The sequence below is a fragment of the Nerophis lumbriciformis genome, linkage group LG20 (assembly GCF_033978685.3).
Source record: "Nerophis lumbriciformis linkage group LG20, RoL_Nlum_v2.1, whole genome shotgun sequence".
Lineage (NCBI taxonomy): Eukaryota > Metazoa > Chordata > Actinopteri > Syngnathiformes > Syngnathidae > Nerophis > Nerophis lumbriciformis.
Genome location: NC_084567.2, coordinates 7,723,497 through 7,750,415, shown reverse-complemented (window position 1 = coordinate 7,750,415; position 26,919 = coordinate 7,723,497). Strand labels below are relative to the sequence as shown.

Sequence of the window (26,919 nt, the reverse complement as noted above, 5' to 3'; positions counted from 1 at the left end):
CTCTTAGCCCCGCCCCCAACCACGCCCCCACCCCCCGAAATCGGAGGTCTCAAGATTGGCAAGTATGCATTGTTGATTATCGTGTCATGCACGGATGTACTTTGTGGACGCCATCTCTGCTCCACACGCTGTAAGTCTTTGCTGTCGTCCAGCATTCTGTTTTTGTTTACCTTGTAGCAAGTTCAGTTTTGCTTTCGTTTTGCATAGCCATCCCTAAGCTCCAGTGCCTTTTCCTTTCCTTTTTGTTCATTTTTGGCTTAATCATTGCATACCATTTTACCTGCACGCCGACTACCGCTGTGCTCTGCATATTGGGATCACGACAAACCATCCTCGACGCATTCTGACTTCTACAAAGCAATGAACTACCTGCTGCCAACTACTGATATGGAGTATTACATGGTTAACCTGCCGAGCTCTATACAGCACAGGACACTCGACAACGGCAGACTATAATTATTGATTTGCAAAAAATATTTTTTGGACCAATTAGGTGAAGTTGCAAAATTTCCCACGGCACACCAGACAATATCTCACGGCACACCAGTGTGCCACGACACAGTGGTTGAAAAACACTTTCCTAAAGGACTTCACGGCTATAGATGCCATTGAGTCCGGTGATGGCAGGTTTTCTTTGGGACTGGGATGATGGTGGAGGCTTTGAAGCAAGCGAGGGCACCTGGCACAGTTCCAGTGATGAGCTGAAGATCTGCAGGAAGATGGCAGCCAGCTGCTCAGCACAGATTCCCGGGCAGTTGAATATAACTGTAGTAATGTAAGATACTTTTTTCCCCCCAGTAGCTTGCGAGAAGCTTCTCTCTGAAACTACAAACATGGCTGCAGTGGGAGGAGTGGGAAATTTGCATCTTGCAACCTGGCGTCTCAAAACGGCTTGTTTTCAGATAAAGGTCTTTGCAGCAAAATGTTGACTATGGAACCACGATTACATGTTTTATAGACCACAAAGAAGTGTTTTAAATGTAGAAAAAAATATATATTAAGACCCCTTCTGCCTTGCACATGTGCCCCAACTGCACTGAACTGGGCTTGTATTTGGTTTGCTGTCATTGTTTTTACATTCTATTTTTATATTTATTCTCATAAGAATCATATTAAAGGGGAACATTATCACAATTTCAGAAGGGTTAAAACCATTAAAAATCAGTTCCCAGTGGCTTATTTTATTTTTCAAAGTTTTTTTCAAAATTTTACCCATCCCGCAATATCCCTAAAAAAAGCTTCAAAGTGCCTGATTTTAACCATCGTTATATACACCCGTCCATTTTCCTGTGACGTCACATAGTGAAGCCAACTCAAACAAACATGGCGCATAGAACAGCAAGCTATAGCGACATTAGCTCGGATTCAGACTCGGATTTCAGCGGCTTAAGCGATTCAACAGATTACGCATGTATTGAAACGGATGGTTGTAGTGTGGAGGCAGGTAGCGAAAACGAAATTGAAGAAGAAACTGAAGCTATTGAGCCATATCGGTTTGAACCGTATGCAAGCGAAAACGACACGACAGCCAGCGACACGGGAGAAAGCGAGGACGAATTCGGCGATCGCCTTCTAACCAACGATTGGTATGTGTTTGTTTGGCATTAAAGGAAACTAACAACTATGAACTAGGTTTACAGCATATGAAATACATTTGGCAACAACATGCACTTTGAGAGTGCAGACAGCCCAATTTTCATCAATTAATATATTCTGTAGACATACCCTCATGTCAGCAGGCCAGGGAAGCTAGGGTCAATATTCTTCTCTTGATCATCTTCGATGGCATAAGGGACGGTGTGAGCCAAGACATCCAGGGTGTTTAGCTCGCTCGTCTGCGGAAACAAACTGCCGCCATTGCTTGCCGTGCTACCGAGGTCCTTTGTCCCTGAATTGCTCACACACTCCGGCAGATTCAATGGGGGTCTGGCGGCAGATTTCTTTGACTTTATCGTTGAAAATGCATCTGCTTTGAGTGTCGCAGGATATCCACACATTCTTGCCATCTCTGTCGTAGCATAGCTTTCGTCTGTAAAGTGTGCGGAACAACATCCAATTTCTTGCCACTTTCGCATCTTTGGGCCACTGGTGCAACTTGAATCCGTTCTGTGGTCTGACGAGTCCACATTTCAAATTGTTTTTGGAAACTGTGGACGCCGTGTCCTCCGGAACAAAGAGGAAAAGAACCATCCGGATTGTTCTAGGCGCAAAGTTGAAAAGCCAGCATCTGTGATGGTATGGGGGTGTATTAGTGCCCAAGACATGGGTAACTTACACATCTGCGAAGGCGCCATTAATGCTGAAAGGTACATACAGGTTTTGGAGCAACATATGTTGCCATCCAAGCAACGTTACCATGGACGCCCCTGCTTATTTCAGCAAGACAATGCCAAGCCACGTGTTACATCAACGTGGCTTCATAGTAAAAGAGTGCGGGTACTAGACTGGCCTGCCTGTAGACCAGACCTGTCTCCCATTGAAAATGTGTGGCGCATTATGAAGCCTAAAATAGCACAACGGAGACCCCCGGACTGTTGAACAACTTAAGCTGTACATCAAGCAAGAATAGGAAAGAATTCCACCTGAGAAGCTTAAAAATGTGTCTCCTCAGTTCCCAAACGTTTACTGAGTGTTGTTAAAAGGAAAGGCCATGTAACACAGTGGCGAACATGCCCTTTCCCAACTACTTTGGCACGTGTTGCAGCCATGAAATTCTAAGGTAATTATTATTTGCACAAAAAAATAATGTTTATGAGTTTGAACATCAAATATATTGTCTTTGTAGTGCATTCAATTGAATATGGGTTGGAAATGATTTGCAAATCATTGCATTCCGTTTATATTTACATCTAACACAATTTCCCAACTCATATGGAAATTAAATATGGTTTGTATACAGTAAAGGTAAAAATGAAGATCCATACATGACGTGTCTACATACAACAGGAAGTGAACCCACGTGATGTCACATAAACCAAAATAATTCCATAAAATGGAAGAAAACATATTCAAACACTTGAATAACAAAGATATGGTTCTTCACAATCCACATCAATAATTGATGTTTCTTCTGTCAAATAAAGTCTATTGTGTGTTTTTATTGATGTTTTTTTTTTTAACACAATTTGGTTAAGAATGTTCAGTATTGGCTTCAAGACTCGAGAATAATTTGTGCAAACAAGCGTATTCCTAGCAAGAAGTCGAATTAAAGCAGAATGAAAATGCTGCATACATGCATTATTCACATCTGTGGAAATGTTTCTAATAGGGGTTTTAGTAAAAGCTATTTCAGATTTCCTAATATAGTCCATCATAAAGGATTTTTTTTTTTAAAGGGGAACATTATCACCAGACCTATGTAAGCGTCAATATATACCTTGATGTTGCAGAAAAAAGACCATATATTTTTTTAACCGATTTCCGAACTCTAAATGGGTGAATTTTGGCTAATTAAACGCCTTTCTATTATTCGCTCTCGGAGCGATGACGTCACAACGTGACGTCACATCGGGAAGCAATCCGCCATTTTCTCAAACACCGAGTCAAATCAGCTCTGTTATTTTCGTTTTTTTCGACTGTTTTCCGTACCTTGGAGACATCATGCCTCGTCGGTGTGTTGTCGGAGGGTGTAACAACACGAACAGGGACGGATTCAAGTTGCACCAGTGGCCCAAAGATGCGAAAGTGGCAAGAAATTGGACGTTTGTTCCGCACACTTTACCGACGAAAGCTATGCTACGACAGAGATGGCAAGAATGTGTGGATATCCTGCGACACTCAAAGCAGATGCATTTCCAACTGGACTGGACAGATCAGCTTTCAGGAAAAGAGAGCGGATGAGGGTATGTCTACAGAATATATTAATTGATGAAAATTGGACTGTCTGCACTCTCAAAGTGCATGTTGTTGCCAAATGTATTTCATATGCTGTAAACCTAGTTCATAGTTGTTAGTTTCCTTTAATGCCAAACAAACACATACCAATCGTTGGTTAGAAGGCGATCGCCGAATTCGTCCTCGCTTTCTCCCGTGTCGCTGGCTATCGTGTTGTTTTCGTCGGTTTCGCTTGCATACGGTTCAAACCGATATGGCTCAATAGCTTCAGTTTCTTCTTCAATTTCGTTTTCGCTACCTGCCTCCACACTACAACCATCCGTTTCATTACATGCGTAATCTGTTGAATCGCTTAAGCCGTTGAAATCCGAGTCTTGTTTGTTTGTATTGGCATCACTATGTGACGTCACAGGAAAATGGACGGGTGTATATAACGATGGTTAAAATCAGGCACTTTGAAGCTTTTTTTAGGGATATTGCGTGATGGGTAAAATTTTGAAAAAAACTTCGAAAAATAAAATAAGCCACTGGGAACTGATTTTTAATGGTTTTAACCCTTCTGAAATTGTGATAATGTTCCCCTTTAAACAAACACAAAACTAAGGATGTGATCCACCAGCAGAGAGGGGGCAGTGCTAAAGAAGTGGAACCATCCAGTAGGACAGACTGAAGTCTGTTAAGAAAGATGATACCTTACCATGTCGGTCTCTTTGGATACCAAATGAGGTCAGTCTTGTCAGGAGGCCACAGTGCCTTACACGATCAAAAACTTTATTTATATCTAAGACAAGTACTCCAATTTTTGTTGCGTGTTGAGAGCATTGTTCCACCACTGGGTGACGTAAGAAAACATGTCAATTGTAGATCAATTCTCACAGAGTCAGTACTTGTTATCAGATTAAATTTGATGTTTGTTGAGGTGTTTGTGAATGTGGTCGCATATTATGCTTTGGATATAATAGGTAGCAGGGATGTTGGCTTATAGTTCAACAGATCTTGCTATTTTCCTTGCTTAGGTACATCTATCAATCATATGGGCACATATCCAGAAGGATTGAACTGTCTTTGTATCCACGATCTCCAGCACACCGTTTTTATGTACAGTTGCTGAGATCCCATCAGGGCCATTAGTCTTTGAAGTGCCAGAAGAACATTTTTGGGACAGATTTTCATGGTTGAGAGAACTTGGCTGCTTTTGGACTGCAAGTTGGAGAGATTCTGTGTACACCGAGGCATCATCTGATGGTGGTCTGTAGACACAAAACATGAACACCAGGTGACCTGGAAGGTGTAGTTTCAGGCAGATCGATTCATGTTGTTGGCGTTCAAAGTCAGGCGTTCTGGAGGCGGTGAAAGCATCACCGAAGAAGACACAATTCCTCGGGTCTGTGTAATCTGAAGACGGAGTAACCAAGCACTACAAGCATCATCTATCTTGCTATTCAGGGACGTTTCATACACGCGGAAGACATGGGGTCATGAGGAGGTAAGATTATGCTCCAGATAATCAATTCTACTTTGTATGAAGCCTTCACATATTTGTAAGCAGTGAACTTATTTTGAGGAGGTCCTGGGTTTGGGAAAATGTGGCAATATATGAGCAACATACAACATTAAACAGCTAATTGATTATTCTCCCGTGTGTGTTCTTATGTGTTGAGTCAAATTATTTTTGGGAGAAAAGCTCTTACCACAAACTGAACGACGAAATGCATCTTCTCCAATGTGTGTTCTCTTGTGTCGAACCAAACTACACTTTTTAATAAAGCTTTTACAACAAACTGAGCAATTAAATGGTTTTTCTCCTGTGTGTGTTCTTATGTGTTCCGTTAAACTGTTCTTCTGGGAAAAGCTTTTCCCACAAACTAAACAGTTAAATGGTTTTTCTCCTGTGTGCGTTCTCATGTGTTGAGTCAAATCGCTGTTCCGAGAAAAACTTTTACTACAAACTACACAATTCAGTGGTTTTTCACCTGTGTGCGTTCTCGTGTGTTGAGTCAAATCGCCGTTACGAGAAAAGCTTTTACCACAAACTGAGCAACTGAATGGTTTTAGTCCAGTGTGTGTACCCGTGTGTTGAGTCAAATGGCACTTTTTAGTAAAGCTTTTACCACAAACTAAGCAATGGAATTGTTTTTCTCCCGTGTGTGTTCTCGTGTGTTGAGTCAAATTATTTTTTTGAGAAAAGCTCTTACCACAAACTGAACAGGTAAATGGTTTTTCTCCCGTGTGTGTTCTCATGTGTTGAGTCAAATTATTTTTTATAGTAAAGCTTTTAGCACAAACTGAACAAATAAAGGGTTTTTCTCCTGTGTGTGTTCTCATGTGATCGGTCAGATTGCTCTTTTGGGAGAAGCTTTTATCGCAAACTGAACAATCAAATGCTTTTTGTCCTATGTGTGTTTTCATGTGTTGAGTCAAATTGCTCTTTCTACTAAAGGTTTTCGAACAAACTGAGCGCGTCAAACAATTTTTACCTTGCTTCTTTTTCGAAGAGTCAGAGTATTTGCGGTCAGTCTCTATATCACCTTTAGAGTCTGTATCGCTGCTCAAAGTTACTTCGACCCCGTCTTCAACCTCACTATCTGATAGTGGAGCTAAAAGGTTGTTCGCTTGTGGTTTCTCTTCATCTTCAATCTTCACAGAAACAATAGTCAGTGGCAACTTGGTGAGATCAGCTTCCTGTGGTCCGAGAAGACACTCTCCCTCCTGAGTGATGCAGAGTTCCTCCTCTTCCTTTTTAATGTGAGGTGGCTGTGGAGTCTCCTGCTTCAAAGCGGCGCTCCCCTCTGACCGAGGGGGAAGTTCTTCTAGATGACCAATCAGCTGCTGGATGTCTGCAGAACACAAACAAAACAAACATACTTTAGCTCATGTGATCCATGAGATGTTTCTCCTTGAACTCGCTCAACTAATTGTTCTGTGTGTGTGTATGTGTGTGTAGTGTTTCATGGCCATTCATTTAGTGCCTTGCCAGAATGATGGATCAATGTTTACATGACTTGGCATGGACAAGTGGAGCTAGAATCACAGAAAACATCTGTTTTGACGGACATTAAAGGGGAACATTATCACCAGACCTATGTAAGCGTCAATATATACCTTGATGTTGCAGAAAAAAAGACCATATATTTTTTTAACCGATTTCCGAACTCTAAATGGGTGAATTTTGGTGAATTAAACGCCTTTCTAATATTCGCTCTCGGAGCGATGACGTCACAACGTGGCGTCACATCGGGAAGCAATCCGCCATTTTCTCAAACACCGAGTCAAATCAGCTCTGTTATTTTCCGTTTTTTCGACTGTTTTCCGTACCTTGGAGACATCATGCCTCGTCGGTGTGTTGTCGGAGGGTGTAACAACACGAACAGGGACGGATTCAAGTTGCACCAGTGGCCCAAAGATGCGAAAGTGGCAAGAAATTGGACGTTTGTTCCGCACACTTTACCGACGAAAGCTATGCTACGACAGAGATGGCAAGAATGTGTGGATATCCTGCGACACTCAAAGCAGATGCATTTCCAACGATAAAGTCAAAGAAATCTGCCGCCAGACCCCCATTGAATCTGCCGGAGTGTGTGAGCAATTCAGGGACAAAGGACCTCGGTAGCACAGCAAGCAATGGCGGCAGTTTGTTACCGCAGACGAGCGAGCTAAACCCCCTGGATGTCTTGGCTCACACCGTCCCTTATGCCACCGAAGATGATCAAGAGAAGAATATCGACCCTAGCTTCCCTGGCCTGCTGACATCAACTCCAAAACTGGACAGATCAACTTTCAGGAAAAGAGTGCGGATGATGGTATGTCTACAGAATATATTAATTGATGAAAATTGGGCTGTCTGCACTCTCAAAGTGCATGTTGTTGCCAAATGTATTTCATATGCTGTAAACCTAGTTCATAGTTGTTAGTTTCCTTTAATGCCAAACAAACACATACCAATCGTTGGTTAGAAGGCGATCGCCGAATTCGTCCTCGCTTTCTCCCGTGTCGCTGGCTGTCGTGTCGTTTTCGCTTGCATACAGTTCAAACCGATATGGCTCAATAGCTTCAGTTTCTTCTTCAATTTCGTTTTCGCTACCTGCCTCCACACTACAACCATCCGTTTCAATACATGTGTAATCTGTTGAATCCCTTAAGCCGCTGAAATCCGAGTCTGAATCCGAGCTAATGTCGCTATAGCTTGCTGTTCTTTCCGCCATGTTTGTTTGTGTTGGCTTCACTATGTGACGTCACAGGAAAATGGACGGGTGTATATAACGATGGTTAAAATCAGGCACTTTGAAGCTTTTTTTAGGGATATTGCGTGATGGGTAAAATTTTGAAAAATATAATAAGCCACTGGGAACTGATTTTTAATGGTTTTAACCATTCTGGAATTGTGATAATGTTCCCCTTTAAGATATTACAAACCAGCGGGGGGAAACAAATTGATATTGCAATACATCACAATACCTTTTCCAACATTATATCAGGGATGTAACAATATGAACATTTCTTATCACTGTTATTGTGACCAAAATGATCGTGGTTTCATGGAGACATTGTTTACGTTTTTTTTACGATTTGGTTTTCAACAAAAGCTTTTGTTCAGATTACTAACAAAAACTGAGGTACTACTTTAAATACTTCACCTACTCAGTGACCTAGTGGTTAGAGTGTCCGCCCTGAGATCGGTAGGTCGTGAGTTCAAACCCCGGCCGAGTCATACCAAAGACTATAAAAATAGGACCCATTACCTCCCTGCTTGGCACTCAGCATCAAGGGTTGGAATTGGGGGTTATCCATCCATTTTCTACCGTTTGTCCCTTTTGGGGTCGCGGGGGGTCGCTGGAGCCTATCTCAGCTACAATCGGGCGGAAGGCGGGGTACACCCTGGACAAGTCGCCAACTCATCGCAGGGCCAACACAGATAGACAGACAGCATTCACACTCACATTCACACCAATTTAGTGTTGCCAATCAACCTATCCCCAGGTGCATGTCTTTGGAGGTGGGAGGAAGCCGGAGTACCCGGAGAGAACCCACACAGTCACAGGGAGAACATGCAAACTCCACACAGAAAGATCCCGAGCCCGGGAATGAACTCAGGACTACTCAGGACCTTCGTATTGCGAGGCAGATGCATTAACCCCTCTATCACCGTGCTGCCCATGAATTGGGGGTTAAATCACCAAAAATGATTCCTGTTCGCGGCCACCGCTGCTGCCCACTGCTCCCCTCACCTCCCAGTGGGTGAACAAGGGTGATGGGTCAAATGCGGAGAATAATTTCGCCACTCTTAGTGTGTGTGTGACAATCATTGGTACTTTAACTTTAAATAGTCATGTAGTAGTAATACTGTACTGTAATAGTAAATAGTTCAGTTATCAAAACATATCATTGAGATTTTGACTATTTGCACATTAAGAAAAGTGTTTTTTCACAATCCACATATGCGGTTTCTCATAGTCATTCACATCGACGTCCCTTATGTGGGCTCTGTACCGAGGATGTCGTTGTGGCTTGTACAGCCCTTTGAGACTTTTGTGATTTAGAGCTATATAAAAAAACATTGATTGATTGAAGTGCCTAACATTTATCGATCCAAAATATAGTTTGCTTTGTATCAACAGTTAAACATTCTTTCATCTCCTTCTTCTTCAAGCTAACAATCGTGGCGGCTCTTTCTTTGCATTCTTCAACAATAATTTCTCATCATCACTCTTTTCAGGGCTCACGGTAGCCTCCAAAATCACGGTGTTAGACACTTCACCCCGCTCACCTTCGTCCGCAGTTTTCGTTCTTTTATCCGTAAGTGATTTGCTGGAAGTTGATTCTCTTTCATGTTCTCTTTTAAAGGACGTCGCCATCATGCAGTAGTCGTCTATCTTCTATCAAGTCTTCGATCTTCACTTCAGATAGCACTTCATCGCTCCAACGTCAACTTCCATTTCGCAGGCTTTGGGAAAAGACCAATCGTAAGGTATATGATGTTACATTTGAATTGATATAGCTGTAAGATCGTAAATGTGAAACGTTTTTGGCACGTCGCTCAGTCCGCCATCTTGGTCTTTTCGCTTTGCCACTGCTCAATCTCTTTGCGCATGCGCGGGAAACCAGCAACTTCCGTTCCTTAGTTTTTTTATTTTTATTATTATTTTTATCTTTATATTTATCTTTATCTTTATTTTTTTATTTTTTTTTTTACTTCTGTTCCTTAGTAGACAGCATTTTTTTATTTTTTTTTCAAAAATATCGTCTTTTTACTATTGTTTGGAAACAACGGTACGTATCTACTGATACCCTGGTGATGTGACGTCACATAAAGCAAAAATAATTGCTTAAATTGGAAGAAGATAAACACATTTAAACACTCATTGTAGCTTTTTCATTACCGTTTAATTTTGAAAAAAAGAAATGTATATCAGTGATCAAGAAATGGTGTTAGTGTTGTGACAATGTTGTGTTGTTATTATGTTACATTATTGACAATAAAGACGATCTTATTTGCCCTGTGATGAGGTGGAAACTTGTCCAGGGTGTACCCCGCCTTCCGCCCGAATGCAGCTGAGATAGGCTCCAGCACCCCCCGCGGCCCAAAAGGGACAACCGGTAGAAAAATGAATGGATGGATGGACGATCTTATTTGCACTGTCTCTGTTTTCTTTTACTCTTATCCTAAGCAGTTTCCAATACCGCCACTAGATGTCAGCAGTGTGACGTCATTGATGTTTTGGTTGTCACGTGTTCAGTGGAACGCTTCTTTTATGGACTTCCTTACAACACTAACACCATTTCTTTATCACCGATATACATTTCTTTATTTCAAAATAAACGTAATGAAAAAGCTACAATGAGTGTTTACATATGTTTATCTAATATAAAAGCAATTATTTTTGCTTTATGTGACGTCACATCACGAGGTTATCAGTAGATACGTACCGTTGTATAGATAGATAGATAGATAGATAGATAGATAGATAGATAGATAGATAGATAGATAGATAGATAGATAGATAGATAGTACTTTATTGATTCCTTCAGGAGAGTTCCCTCAGGAAAATTTAAATTCCAGCAGCAGTGTACAGAATTGAGATCGAATTTAAAAAGTGAAAAGTAAATAATGGGGGTATAAATGGAAACAAAATAGAAAAATATTACAATAAGAATAAAAATAAAAAGCAACAATGAGAATAAAAAATAAAAAAAATATTCCAAACAATATTAAAATTACGATATTTTTGGGGAAAAAATGCTGTCAAGTGTCAACTAAGGAACGGAAGTAAAAAAATAAATAAATAAATAAATAAATAAATAAATAAAAATAAAAATAAAAATAAAAATAAAAATAAACGTTTCAGATAATTTTTTTCAGATCTTTTGATCCAAACAAAATAATTTTAGATGATTTAATATTTGACATGGGGCGTGAACACCTGTAAGGAAGATCACAAGTGCTACAGTCAGAGTTTGGAAAATATGCTATCTGACTTTGTTTATTATATTTCATAAAAGAACATTTACTTAATACAACATAAATGATAAACTAATACAAAATAAGTTGCTTGTGTTGTTGCTGTGCTGCTCAATAGTTTTATCACAAAAATATTACCGTGCTATAACCTTGCACCACAAAAATATTTATATTTAAATATTTACATGATATACATTTGCAAACATTCACCCATTGCCTTAATCTTTTTTTTGTTTGTTAATAAAGCTGCTTAACTTGATGTGGTGGTAGCGAGGTTTAAAAAACAAAAAAAAACCAGACAAAAAAAAAACAGCCTTCCATGTTTTTGGACTGGAATTCTTAATCATGCGAAATATTGTGCTGTTTTTTTTTTCTTCTCATTTCTGTAAATGTGTGTTAGTCTTGTATGATGTCTTTTTTGTGTGTGTGTGTGTGTATGATGTGTAATGTCTAGTGTTTAAATGTACGGCAGTGACAATGAATTTCCCCAAGAGGACCAATAAATCTAAATCTAAAAATCTAATCTTAACAGTGAAAATACATCTGTCATTAAATAGGTACATTACTGACCAAATGTCATTTTGTCAAAAATTGGATTAGTTTGAAACAACAACAAAAAAAAGATTAAGGCAATGGGTGAATGTTTGCAAATGTATATCATGTAAATATTTAAATATAAATATTTTTGTGGTGCAAGGTTATAGCACGGTTATATTTTTGTGATAAAACTATTGAGCAGCACAGCAACAACACAAGCAACTTGTTTTTTTTATTAGTTTATAATTTATGTTGTATTAAGTAAATGTTCTTTTATGAAATATACACAATAAAGTGTGTCAAATAGTCAGTTTTTGTCATGCCTTTTACTGGGGTGAAACAATGCAGAAGTCACTGACTTTTGGCGCATGCGCAAACCGATCGGACAGCTCAGCGGCTTCCAAAAGCGGGAAAAAAAAAAATGGTGGCAACCAAGATGGCGGACCGAGTGGTTTTCCGGAGAAGTTTCAAATTTAGGATTTAACAGATTCATAGCAAATATAGCAACACATATATCTTGCCCACGTATCGGAAGTTGAGTTTGGAGCGACGGGGAGTTGCCTGAAGTGAAGTTTGAAGACGTGATAGAAGACGGACGACTACTGCTATGCTAAGATGGCGACGTCCGCTAAAAGAGAACATGAAAGAGAATCAACTTCCAGCAAATCACCAACGGAGATAAAGACGAAAGATGAAGGTGAGTGAGTTGAAGTTTTGTCATTTGAAAAGCTATTTCAAGCCCTGAAAAGAGCGTCGATTTGATTTTAGCCGACTTAGTTGAAGAACGTAAAGAAAGAGCCGCCATGATTGTTAGCTTGAAGAAGGCAGTGGAGTTCACATCAGAGGAGATGAAAGAATGCAAAAGTCAAATGAAGAAAGTGGATTAGAATCCAAGGAATGCGGAAGCGTAAATGCGCATTAAAAGATTTCACTTCAGTCCAATCCATGAATTTATTTACCATGAATCGATTAACGTGGACCCCCGACTTAAACAAGTCTACTTTTTTTTTTAGCCTTTATTTAACCAGGTAAAAATCCCATTGAGATCAAAGATCTATTTTCCAAAGGGGACCTGGCCAAGAGGGCAGCAGCAAGGTTACATTAAAAACAGTAAACATCACATAAAACATCACATTTACAACATTAAAACTTTCTCACATGACACATGTGCACACAGACAAGGTAGACTGCAGTCCTTTCACAGAAGCTTTAAACTCATTCAATGTAACAAGGGTTTGAAGTTTAATATTCGATTGTAGGTTATGCTGAAAACCTAAATGCTTTCTTACCCAGTTCAGTTCTTACTTTGGGGACGACAAATTGCAGAACATTCATTGAATGAAGATTGTGACTTCCTTGTTTCTATCCTTTCCAGTATTTTATTGAAAAAAAAACAGCATACTGGCACCATACTTATTTTGATTATTGTTTCTCAGCTGTTTGTAAATGTTGCAGTTTATAAAAAAAGGTTTATTAAAAATAAATAAATAAATAAAATTAAAAGAAAAAAGAAAAAGCCTCTGCGCATGCGCATAGCCTAGATCAGGGGTGCTCACACTTTTTCTGCAGGCGAGCTACTTTTCAATTGATCAAGTCGTGGGGATCTACCTCATTCATATATATCATTTATATTTACTTATTTATGAAACATATGTTTTTGTTAACAAGTTAAAGGTGTTTAATGATAATACAAGCATGTTTAACACATATAGTTAATATTGTTAATAAATTAAAGGTGTTTAATGAAAATACAAGTTTGTTTAATACATATAGTTAATATTATTAACAAGTTAAAGGTGATTAATGATAATACAAGCATATTTAACACATATAGTTAATATTGTTAAGTTAAAGGTGTTTAAAGATAATGCAAACATGTTTAACACATATAGTTAATATTGTTAACAAGTTAAAGATGTTTAGTGATAATGCAAGCATGTTTAACACATATAGTTAATATTGTTAATAAATTAAAGGTGTTTAATGATAATACAAGAATGTTTAACACATAGTTAATATTGTTAACAAGTTAAAGGTGTTTAAAGATAATACAAGCATGTTTAACACTTTTAGTTAATATTGGTAATAAGTTAAAGGTGTTTAAAGATAATACAAGCATGTTTAACACATATAGTTAAAATTGTTAATAAGTTAAAGGTGTTTAAAGATAATACAAGCATGTTTAACACATATAGTTAATATTGTTAATAAGTTAAAAGTGTTTAGAGATAATACAAGCATGTTTAACACATATAGATTCCTTTCTTTCATGAAGACAAGAATATAAGTTGGTGTATTACCTGATTGTGATGACTTGCATTGATTGGAATCAGACAGTAGTGCTGATAAGGTCCGCATTTTCGAATGGAGGAGAAAAAAAGTCCTCCTTTCTGTCCAATACCACATGAAAGTGGTTGGTTTTTGGCATTTTATTTATCCAGCTTCCGTACTCCTTTGTATACACTTTACAAGAAATACATTGTCGGCAAACTCCGTAGCTTGCTAGCTTGTGCACGCCAGCTTTCTGAGACTCTTATTTTGGTAGCGCAGGCAGGATGAAGTAGCGCTTTTATTGTGCAACTGTGCAGTCGGTCTTTGGAGTTTTGACGACAGGTACGGCGCCAGAATCTGTTGAAATAAAGTGTTTCTCGCCTTCAGTCGGTAATTTAATGAGCTGGCAGCAGCCAGCGTCATCTCAGAAGACCCTCGGGTGCCGTGAATGTCAATCAAGTGACGAAAGTGACGTCATAGTGAAGATTTATGATCGCTCATTTTTAGGACTATTTTTTTAATGGCTGGCTGGTGATCGACTGACACATCCTCCGAGATCGACCGGTAGCTCGCGATCGACGTAATGAGCACCCCTGGCCTAGATCCAACGAATCGATGACTAAATTAATCGGCAACTATTTTTATAATCGATTTTAATCGATTTAATCGATTAGTTGTTGCAGCCCTACCCAGAACCCCTTGCAGCACTAACTCTTCCGGGACGCTACAATATACACCCCCCGCTATCACCAAACTTTGTGACTTCAATAATAAATATGGCAGTGCCATGTTGGCACTCTTTTCCATAACTGGAGTTGAAGTTGTTCTCTTATTTTGGAAAACCTTGTTTTTGATTGATTGATTGAAACTTTTATTAGTAGATTGCACAGTACAGTACACATTCCGTACAAGTGACCACTAAATGGTAACACCCGAATAAGTTTTTCAACTTGTTTAAGTCGGGGTCCACGTTAATCAATTCATGGTAAAGTTACATTGTTTAATGCATTCAGCGGGGCATCACAACAAAATTAGGCATAATAATGTGTTAATTCCACGACTGTATATATCGGTATCGGTTGATATCGGAATCGGTAATTAAAGGGGAACATTATCACCAGACCTATGTAAGCGTCAATATATACCTTGATGTTGCAGAAAAAAGACCATATATTTTTTTAACCAGTTTCCGAACTCTAAATGGGTGAATTTTGGCGAATTAAACGCCTTTCTATTATTCGCTCTCGGAGCGATGACGTCACGTTGTGACGTCACATCGGGAAGCAATCCGCCATTTTCTCAAACACCGAGTCAAATCAGCTCTGTTATTTTTCCGTTTTTTCGACTGTTTTCCGTACCTTGGAGACATCATGCCTCGTCGGTGTGTTGTCGGAGGGTGTAACAACACGAACAGGGACGGATTCAAGTTGCACCAGTGGCCCAAAGATGCGAAAGTGGCAAGAAATTGGACGTTTGTTCCGCACACTTTACCGACGAAAGCTATGCTACGACAGAGATGGCAAGAATGTGTGGATATCCTGCGACACTCAAAGCAGATGCATTTCCAACTGGACTGGACAGATCAGCTTTCAGAAAAAGAGAGCGGATGAGGGTATGTCTACAGAATATATTAAGTGATGAAAATTGGGCTGTCTGCACTCTCAAAGTGCATGTTGTTGCCAAATGTATTTCATATGCTGTAAACCTAGTTCATAGTTGTTAGTTTCCTTTAATGCCAAACAAACACATACCAATCGTTGGTTAGAAGGCGATCGCCGAATTCGTCTTCGCTTTCTCCCGTGTCGCTGGCTGTCGTGTCGTTTTCGTCGGTTTCGCTTGCATACGGTTCAAACCGATATGGCTCAATAGCTTCAGTTTCTTCTTCAATTTCGTTTTCGCTACCTGCCTCCACACGACAACCATCCGTTTCAATACATGCGTAATCTGTTGAATCGCTTAAGCCGCTGAAATCCGAGTCTGCATCTAATGTCGCTATAGCTTGCTGTTCTATCCGCCATGTTTGTTTGTATCGGCATCACTGTGTGACGTCACAGGAAAATGGACGGGTGTATATAACGATGGTTAAAATCAGGCACTTTGAAGCTTTTTTTAGGGATATTGCGTGATGGGTAAAATTTTGAAAAAAACTTCGAAAAATAAAATAAGCCACTGGGAACTGATTTTTAATGGTTTTAACCCTTCTGAAATTGTGATAATGTTCCCCTTTAAGAGTTGGACAATATCGGAATATCGGACATCGGCAAAAAAGCCATTATCGGACATCTCTAGCTACCGCTATGCATGCACATTTGCTATAGCTAGCTAACTCTAGCTTGCACTTCCTCATCAGACATCGATGTGAATTCACAGGGTTTTGAAGAGTTTTCCCACGTGTAAACATGCCCTGTTGTGCAGCACCGGGCTGCTCCTATCGAAATACCTCGGGGAAGCATATGCACCGCTTTCCCCGCGACCCAGAAAGGAGAAAAATATGGGAAGTGAACGTTGGCCGGGAAGGCTGGAGAGCCAACGACTACAGTATCTTGTGCGAGGTAAGCATACCTACACATGGGAAACGTGGAATACCTCTCACTCTCAGTAACAATGAATGAATGAATACACCTTGCCTAACAAAACTTTGCTTCAAAATTGCGACTTTTCTGCATGTGTCACTGATAATCCAAACTAATATCTATATATTTATTTATTTACACACAGACAAAGTTTTGTATTATATTATTGTTCCTTTTGTTAATATCAGAGTCCGTTCTGCAAAAAGGTCATCCCTAGAAGCACACAGCTTATGGACAGGGATCCACAGTTAAAATATACATTATCATATAATATACAAGATACAATACAATATATTTCCAAATCTACCCACCATAAAAAAGGAATCTTTAAATCCACTAAATCAGTCTCAATATCCTATTATTCAAGTTTGATTAAAAGGTTGCATCTTGAAGATCTGCGATAATCTCATCATACATACAGAGGTCAAGACCAAGTCTGATTAATAAAAACATGTTGTAGTATTTACGTAAATTTTGAATCCCAAATGAAATTTAAAAAAGGGAAAAAAACCTAATATTACGATTTTTCTCTCCAAATGTGCGATTCAATTTGTGAGGTTTATGTTTTATACATATTGATGCATAAAACGGCGAGATTAACAAGCGAAGGAAGACGTCTTACTTTTTGATTGTGATTAAACATATTATTGCAGGGGTGTCAAACTCAAATACAGAGTGGGCCAAAATATAAAACTGAACAAAGCCGCGGGCCAAGGTTGAACAAATGAACCTTTTTGATAGGGACCCAAACAAGTTTTGCATTAAATATTGAACAAGCAAGGCTTATATAACTTTATAGTGACATGCAAAATCGAGTTTCAAATAATAATAATACCGGTAATTATTAAAAAATATCAATGGCATATCAAATACAATTTCAATAACAATTGAATGCCTCTTTTCTATTTGCAGCCTTCTGAGGTAAATATCAACATTAACTTTTTCCACAGGCTAATACATTTGAAAATAAAATAATGAATAAACCAACCATTCAGGACTTTAAACTGCTCAGTTTGCAACACACTGATCTAATCTGATGTGCCCAAGCCAGATACCTGCCATCTTTTCTTGGATGCTAGTTCATTAATGTCGGGGCTCAGGCTTTGAACTGAGGCAACCTTCATTATCAAACAAAGGTGTTCATCAGTCATTATATCTCGTATTCCACAGTCTTGGGGGCGAGCCTTACAGGCATTGCTTTTAACGTCCTCTACGAGCTATCGTCACGTCCGCTTTTCATCCATTCTAACAACGTGCCGACCCATTTACAAGATATGAGCGGCTTCTGTACGCACACACACGTGAATGCAACACATACTTGATCAACAGCGAGACAGTTTACACTGAGGGTGGCCTTATAAGCAACTTTAACATTGTTAGAAATGTACGCCACACTGTGAACCCACACCAAACAAGAATGACAAACACATTTCGGGAGAACATCCGCACCGTAACACAACATAAACACAACAGAACAAATACCCAGAACCCTTTGCAACCCTTTGTTCTGTTGTGTTTATGTTGTGTTACGGTGCGGATGTTCTCCCAAAATGTGTTTGTAATTCTTGCTTGGTGTGGATTCACAGTGTGGCGTATATTTCTAACAGTATTAAAGTTTTTTATACGGGCACTCTCAGTGTAACCTGTATCAATGAAGATCAAGTATACGTTGCAGTCACTTGTGTGTGCGTGCTAAAATCGCACATATTATATGACTGGGCCAGCACTCACTGGACTGGACGAAATGGAGACGTGACGATTTTCGGGAGGGGCACTGAAATATGGGAGTCTTCCAGAAGGGCTGGCAAGTATGAGAATTAGCGGTGAATGCAGTATTACAGCGGCACCGTCGCTGTATAATACCGGCGGGCCAGCTCTAATGTTAATTTGATATTGCCTCAAGGGTCAAGTGAAATTACACGGCGGGCCAAATTTGGCCCGCGGGCCAGAGTTTGACACCCATGTATTATTGTCTCAAGGTGCCACGTATTAAAACAATATGCAAACATTTACTTTAAAAAATATTTGGCTCTATGCAGACAGACTAAGAGCTTTTGTCTACATCATGCTCTTAAACTGAAGGAATAATCGATAAAAAAATGATACAGTGTTTATAATGTAATGATAATAAATAATATTAATTCAGGTAACCATTTAAAAGGATATACACTTTTATTTCTCATTACTGTAGAATTGTTTACCGTTGTACTGTAATTGGAAGGTAAATAATAGGGGTGTCAAAATAACGATTTTCGGAAGGAATCCCGATTCTAATTTGTAACTAATCTTAATCAATTAAAAAAAAATCAAAAATCCAGCCACTCAGGCAAATCCTATTAATGATGTAGATGCCCATATTTGCTGTACAGATTTACTTTAAAAAAGAGAAGTGTGGGATGTCAGGTTCAAACACGGATGACATCTATTAAACAAGACAAGAAGCAAGGAATTAAACAGAGACATAATTAAATTTGGCTCAATTGATGAGAGACGTCTGGGCTGTACTCTTGCACAGTCTCCATCACGCTCTGGCGAAAGATTGTACGCCTCCTCTTTTATTTGGACTTTCCCTGATTACATGGCAACAGCTTTTTCTAAGGGACAGGGGTCGTAAACAGCCATCGCCTTTGATTACAAACAGTTCAAAGAAAAGGTCGTAAAACAGTTCAAAGAAGAGGTCGTAAAACAGTTCAAAGAAGAGGTGCCTTGAGGGGAGTCAGGCCCTGCTTCCTCTCGGCTTTGTAGTTCTCGGGTCAAGACAAATTCTTTCTGTGGATTACAATACATCAAAGAAACAGAACACCTTCATGTTGCTTCCCATCCTACACAGTGGAGTTTTACAAGCCTTCTTCTTGGTAGGATCAAAGACAGCTTTTGTCTTCTCGCCGGGAACTCATTGAAACACAACATTTTGTGATAACTTATATAAAAGTATTCTAACAGGGATACTTCAGTTGTTGCCGTATTTTTTATTCGACTTCATTAAATGTTTGGGTAGCATTTTATTTTAAAAAAAAACAGTTTTCTTTTAAGTAATATAGAAATTTAGCACAGCTGTTATCTATTTTATGGAGGAATGTGTGGTGCCCAAAGATTCACAGCTCTATTAGATTCACAGCCCTAGTAAATAACTTTGGCATACTAAATCGATCAACAAACAAAAAAAGTAGACTCACATTTTTTTAATCAAAAATGTAATCTAAATATTAAACATCTTAAAGTGCTTTGTTTTTCCCAACTAGGTCAGACGTCTTTTCTATTGTTGACATCACGGCATTCTTGCTCGTTCATCCATGTTGATGGGCTCATATTGCTCGTCCGATTTGAAGTTGAAATAGTCCCACAACGAGGCGTCATACTTTTTTCCTCCTAATTTGTGTTACTATGCGTAACTTCTCACTGGCAAGTTGCAAGGTTCTCTGGCTCTCGGTAAGTGGCTCTCGGCCCACCGAGACAAAGATTTTGAATGACTGAACAGAGGGCTCACTGCCATCAGTTAATTCTACCGTTAAATAAACCTGAGCGCCATTGGCGTTGTTAGGCCTATTTTAGGGGGGCTCAAGCCCCCCTAAAATATTCTTAAGCCCCCCTAAATAATTTGGTGTTTATATATATATATATATATATATATATATATATATATATATATATATATATATATATATATTTATTTTTATTTATTTTTTATTTTTTATTTTTTTTATTTTTTTTTACAAATACATGCCGACATATTCATTATAAAGTGGCCCGAATATGAGTTTAAATAAATAATCATATAAACTGTCATTATTCACTCAGTTTCCCCTCACTTCATAGCGTAAATCACCCAAAATGATTCCCGGGCGCGGCACTCGCTGCTGCCCACTGCTCCCCTCACCTCCCAGGGGGTGAACAAGGGGATGGGTCAAATGCAGAGGACAAATTTCACCACACCTAGTGTGTGTGTGACAATCATTGGTACTTTAAGGTAGAGAGCCCCTTTAATGTGTCGGTATCCAATCCATTCCACTTGTTCATATAGAAAATGCCCACATCACTCAAAATCCAGTCCGCATTTTCTCTGCGACTTTACTTGCGGTCCTTGGACTTGTTCATATAGAAAACGCCCACATCACTCTTGTAGAATCTATATAAAGTAATATACATTAGCCTAATGTTAAAATAATGAAAAAAACATAATTAAATAGATTAGTTTTATTGTATTGTCACATTAATAGCTGTTGTATTATTATAGGATGGCTTGTTAAACATTTCATAACATTTTCAGAGGGAGGAAAAACCAAAACATTTAATGTAAAATATAAAATGAATAAATACATAAAAAGAAAAAGAGAAAAAATGGTTAAAAGCCATCGTCCTGGGGAGCATTTCATTTCGTCCCGTGCATTTTTAAAATAATAATAACAATGAATAATTTCTAAGTCTTTGTTAGCCGTTTGTGAAGTTTTGTGCTCGTGCGCTACGTTCGCTCTCCTGGGGGCTAAGCCCCCCCTGTCCTTAAAAGCTAGTGACGCCCCTGCTGAGCGCGATGCACAGAGTGAGACCTCGTTCTTCCCGTTGGAATGAAGCGAGGACGAAATGTGAGGCTCAACAATTCGGAGTGGCCAACATGTCTGTCACTCAAATGCCTGGTGACGGCGGAGGAAAAAACAACTCGGCCCGGTTACGTAATCGCACTAATTAAAACCTTGATGTCGACTAAACGTGCAGCCCTACATTTAACTATGAGACATTGAGTAAACAATTTAACAATTTAATTGTATCCAACAATAGTCAATACGGTCGTGTAATTTGGTCTGTAGAGATTCATATTATACATATACCGTATTTTTCCGACTATAAGGCGCACTTGAAATCCTTTCATTATCTCAAAAATCGACAGTGCGCCTTATAACCTGCTGCGCCTAATGTACGGAATAATTCTGGTTGTGTGTCCCGGCCTCTAAGCAATTTTATTTGGTAAATGGTGTAATGATAAGTGTGACCAGTAGATGGTAGTCACACTTATGAGATACGTGTAGACTGCAATATGACGCCAGTAAACAACACCAAAACTTGAAATGTTCCATTAAAAAAAAAGAACATTACACATTGATTTCTATTTATTGTTTTAATTGGTTTTACCCTTTAAAGGGGAACATTATCACAATTTCAGAAGGGTTAAAACCATTAAAAATCAGTTCCCAGTGGCTTATTTTATTTTTAACAATGATCCGCATAGAAAAGAGCCTGATTGGCAACCAGGAACAGGTGTGTTCCACTTGCCAATCAGTGACAGAGAGGGGAGGTGAAACTACAAATTAAGAGCACTGGACAGGAACTTAAAGGGGAACAATATCACAATTTCAGAAGGGTTAAAACCATTAAAAATCAGTTTCCAGTGGCTTATTTTATTTTTCGAAGTTTTTTTCAAAATGTTACCCATCACGCAATATCCCTAAAAAAAGCTTCAAAGTGCCTGATTTTAACCATCGTTATATACACCCATCCATTTTCTTGTGACGTCACACAGTGATGCCAATACAAACAAACAGCAAGGTATAGCGACATTAGCTTGGATTCAGACTCGGATTTCAGCAGCTTAACACTGTCTGATAAGATAATTACTAACAACTATGAACTAGGTTTACAGCATATGAAATACATTTGGCAACAACATGCACTTTGAGAGTGCAGACAGCCCATTTCAGGCGCGCTAAGAACATATATTTTTCCACGATTTCAGCACTCAGGTTAACCATACCTAAATAGACACAAAATACTGCATTACACAAGACTACCCGAATGTACTCGAATGATTGAAAAAAATTAATGTTTTTAAGCTAAATTATTGGTAAACACAGTTTATGTATAATAATTTACGTAAAACCGCGAGTAATGAATAAAGTTTTCATCAATTAATATATTCTGTAGACATACCCTCATCCGCTCTATTTTCCTGAAAGCTGATCTGTCCAGTTTTGGAGTTGATGTCAGCATCTGCTTTGATTGTCGCAGGATATCCACACATTCTTGCCATCTCTGTCGTAGCATAGCTTTCGTCGGTAAAGTGTGCGGAACAAACGACTGACCATTTCGTCGGCTTTCCCCACAGCCTCGTATTTTGAACACATTTCGTCCAATTTCTTGCCGCTTTCGCATCTTTGGGCCACTGGTGCAACTTGAATCCGTCCCTGTTCGTGTTGTTACACCCTCCGACAACACACCGACGAAAGTGAGAAAATGGCGGATTGCTTCTCGCTCCGAGAGCGAATAATAGAAAGGCGTTTAATTCGCCAAAATTCACCCATTTAGAGTTCGGAAATCGGTTAAAAAAATATATGGTCTTTTTTCTGCAACATCAAGGTATATATTGACGCTTACATAGGTCTGGTGATAATGTTCCCCTTTAAAATCGTTTTAATCATATTTATTTTTATATTGGTTTTATATTGGTTTTATATTTATTTATTTATTGTTTTTATTCAGTCATTGGTGGAGCTAAGGATAATATTTGAGTATTGTTTTTAATATTGTTGTGCAGCACTTTGGAAACATTTCTGTTGTTTAAATCCATCCATCCATCCATTTTCTACCGCTTATTCCCATTGGGGTCGCGGGGGGCGCTGGAGCCTATCTCAGCTACAATCGGGCGGAAGGCGGGGTACACCCTGGACAAGTCGCCACCTCATCGCAGGGCCAACACAGATAGACAGACAACATTCACACTCACATTCACACACTAGGGCCAATTTAGTGTTGCCAATCAACTTATCCCCAGGTGCATGTCTTTGGAAGTGTTGTTTAAATGTGCTGTACAAATAAAGTGGACTGGATTGATTGGATTGGCACTCAAAAATCTGTCAAAATATTTTAGTACGACTTTGAAGCCACACCGCTTGATGGATTGTCGGCCCATTACGGCTACCATAGTCAGAGATACAAGTATTAGTATGGTGTGTGTATAAGGACCGCAAAATGGCACCCATTAGCAGACATATTATCTGGCGTTGTGTTTCACAATATTATGCAAAACCAACTTTTCTTACCTTCTGGTGCCTGCTGATGTGTATTTGAGATCTGCATAAGTCCTGAAAATTTGTGCGTGTCCGCCACTGTAGTCCGTGGCGACAACGTAGTCGATAAGCTTCTTCTTTTTCACTATCTTCTTGTTATGGGACATTCATCCTCTGCTGTTGCCATTTCTAATATAAAGTAGTGAAAAGTTCTAACTTATATCTCGCTATGGAAGCGATAAAACATACCGGTGTAGTGAGCTTACATTATTCACCCATGGAACTTTAGTTATTAGAGAGTTCCGGTCTGACGGTTTTTCACGGGACACATTTCCCGCGTTGTTGTTTCCGGTTGAGATGCTGCTCCGTTGTTGATTGAAGTAAAGTCAGAATGTCATTAAAGGGGAACATTATCACCAGACCTATGTAAGCGTCAATATATACCTTGATGTTGCAGAAAAAAGACCATATATTTTTTTAACCGATTTCCGAACTCTAAACGGGTGAATTTTGGCGAATTAAACACCTTTCTATTATTCGCTCTCAGAGCGATGACGTCACCAATCCGCCATTTTCTCAAACACATTACAAACACCGAGTCAAATCAGCTCTGTTATTTTCCGTTTTTTCAACTGTTTTCCGTACCTTGGAGACATCATGCCTCGTCGGTGTGTTGTCGGAGGGTGTAACAACACGAACAGGGACGGATTCAAGTTGCACCAGTGGCCCAAAGATGCGAAAGTGGCAAGAAATTGGACGTTTGTTCCGCACACTTTACCGACGAAAGCTATGCTACGCCAGAGATGGCAAGAATGTGTGGATATCCTGCGACACTCAAAGCAGATGCATTTCCAACGATAAAGTCAAAGAAATCTGCCGCCAGACCCTCATTGAATCTGCCGGAGTGTGTGAGCAATTCAGGGACAAAGGACCTCGGTAGCACGGCAAGCAATGGCGGCAGTTTGTTCCCGCAGACGAGCGAGTTAAACCCCCTATCGACCCTAGCTTCCCTGGCCTGCTGACATCAACTCCAAAACTGGACAGATCAGCTTTCAAGAAAAGAGCGCGGATGAGGGTATGTCTACAGAATATATTAATTGATGAAAATTGGGCTGTCTGCACTCTCAAAGTGCATGTTGTTGCCAAATGTATTTCATATGCTGTAAACCTAGTTCATAGTTGTTAGTTTCCTTTAATGCCAAACAAACACATACCAATCGTTGGTTAGAAGGCGATCGCCGAATTCGTCCTCGCTTTCTCCCGTGTCGCTGGCTGTCGTGTCGTTTTCGTCGGTTTTGCTTGCATGCGGTTCAAACCGATATGGCTCAATAGCTTCAGTTTCTTCTTCAATTTCGTTTTCGCTACCTGCCTCCACACTACAACCATCCGTTTCAATACATTATCATACAATCCGAGCTAATGTCGCTATAGCTTGCTGTTCTTTCCGCCATGTTTGTTTGTGTTGGCATCACTATGTGACGTCATAGGAAAATGGACGGGTGTTTATAACGATGGTTAGAATCAGGCACTTTGAAGCTTTTTTTAGGGATATTGCGTGATGGGTAAAAAACTTCGAAAAATATAATAAGCCACTGGGAACTGATTTTTAATGGTTTTAACCATTCTGAAATTGTGATAATGTTCCCCTTTAAGCTTACTAAGTCCAGAGCAAAGGTACACGTAATGTGTCATTGGCACAAATCCTAACCCTGTGCAAACCTCTACAGTGCAGTACATTATTTAATATATGGTCTTGTTTTCCCATATTCTTTAAAGGATCATTTTGATGAGACACAATACGAGCAACGTAGAGCTGACGGCCTAAAGAAGTTGAGAACAAATGCCGTGCCAACACTGTTTGCATTTAGCACGATGATTGTGCTGCCGACAAGACATCGGAGGACACACAGAGCGGATGCATCGCCTCCCCTGTCAAAGAGGATACAACTGGAACACGCGTATTATCAGCGATCTCTTCTAGCTGGCACTCGGGAGAAAGCAATTCATCATAGTGAAGATGGTAATTATCTTAGACCCTTGTCAGCATTGTTCCTTCTAAGGTGCGCGACTGCACGATTGCGCACTGCTCACACGTCCTTTGCGCACGCAAAATCGAGTCTCATCTGAACTGTAAATAAAATAAACACTTTATTCTGGAGGATTTTGCAATGCAACTGTGAGTGACAAGTGACGACAAGCAGCCCTAACAGATAAAACAATTGTCGTCAACAGTGTTCAATTACTGTAACGTCTGTTGAGACGCTCTAAGGAGGACAGGAATGCCATTGGTCACTTTATTGAGCAAAACTGTTTATTGTCGGGCGTAACCATACCTAAAACATTAGAACAACCTCGCAAAGCTAGTCATTGTCTGCCGTAAAAAAACAAGCTTAAACCAACTCTTTGACATTCGATATAATAGCAGGAGCCGCTCGCATGGCACTTGTGATGCGTTTATGGCCACACAAAAAGTCGGACAACTCCAACACCACACATTGAGTGTAAATTCCAGGTTGTTACACTATGACTCCCCAATCAGATGTGAGCTTATTGTACTCTAATTTATTCAGAATGTTCATTTATAGATATTAATAATGAAATGCTGTTACTAGATTACATAAATGCTCATAAAAAATTTATTTTACAGACAAAGTTACAGGAATTAACACTTTATCCCATGCTTACATCTCATTGTGCAACATGTGAATGTTTAAGGGTAACTAAATGTAATCTTTCTGTAATTCTTTCCAAAGCAGGACCCCCACACAGACATACAATACTAGTATATAGCTCATGAAAAACTAACTTATTTCTGTTATTTTTATTGTAAGTGGGCCAAGTCACCTATAATAGAAAATAATCCCATGGAAATGACTGCTGTCATTTGATTAAAATAATAAGGCTTTCAAATTGGTATGATGTCAGGTTCGAGAAAGATGTGCTACTGGTATGGCCACGGTGTGCACGTCTGATGTTGCTCACATGTGCTCCGCCTCGAATGCCTTTGCTCACACACATTAAAAAAATGTCACCCACCTTGCACCCAATCCCTACCACACTGGTTTATAAATGTGTTATGGAATCCTAGTTGTCCGCTCTGTCATTCGCATTTCATGCTTGACAAGTGTTTGTCCATCTTAAACATTCCTTTATGTTCCAACACATTTACATTTTTGTTGATATCTGAGACAAAATGAGAGATTATCATCAAACTTCAACATCTGTAACACGTAAATTCTGCCTCTTTGCTGGG

At 39.3% G+C, this 26,919-nt stretch overlaps 3 protein-coding genes across 7 annotated transcripts in view; 2 read left to right on the top strand and 1 right to left on the bottom strand.

Annotated features, from left to right (window-relative positions):
- Positions 1-26,919, top strand: part of LOC133619315 (uncharacterized) — a 329,516-nt gene that overhangs the window by 274,678 nt on the left and 27,919 nt on the right. The gene's annotated exons all lie outside the window — the stretch shown is intronic.
- Positions 4,346-26,919, bottom strand: part of LOC133619862 (uncharacterized) — a 498,075-nt gene continuing 475,501 nt past the window's right edge. Inside the window, exon 2 of the mRNA XM_072915427.1 lies at positions 4,346-6,644. Coding sequence (XP_072771528.1) covers positions 5,464-6,644 — 1,181 coding nt within the window. The 3' untranslated portion in view covers positions 4,346-5,463. The remainder of the gene's footprint in view (positions 6,645-26,919) is intronic.
- Positions 12,150-26,919, top strand: part of LOC133619284 (uncharacterized) — a 360,072-nt gene continuing 345,302 nt past the window's right edge. Inside the window, exons 1-3 of one of the 5 annotated variants that reach the window (XM_061980238.1) lie at positions 12,220-12,524; positions 16,469-16,650; positions 25,443-25,686. In XM_061980238.1, coding sequence (XP_061836222.1) covers positions 16,498-16,650; positions 25,443-25,686 — 397 coding nt within the window. In that variant the 5' untranslated portion in view covers positions 12,220-12,524; positions 16,469-16,497. Of the gene's footprint in view, positions 12,525-16,468; positions 16,651-25,442; positions 25,687-26,919 lie in introns of all 5 variants that reach the window. The other 4 variants (XM_061980240.1, XM_061980242.1, XM_061980239.2 and 1 more) reach the window with 4 other exon arrangements.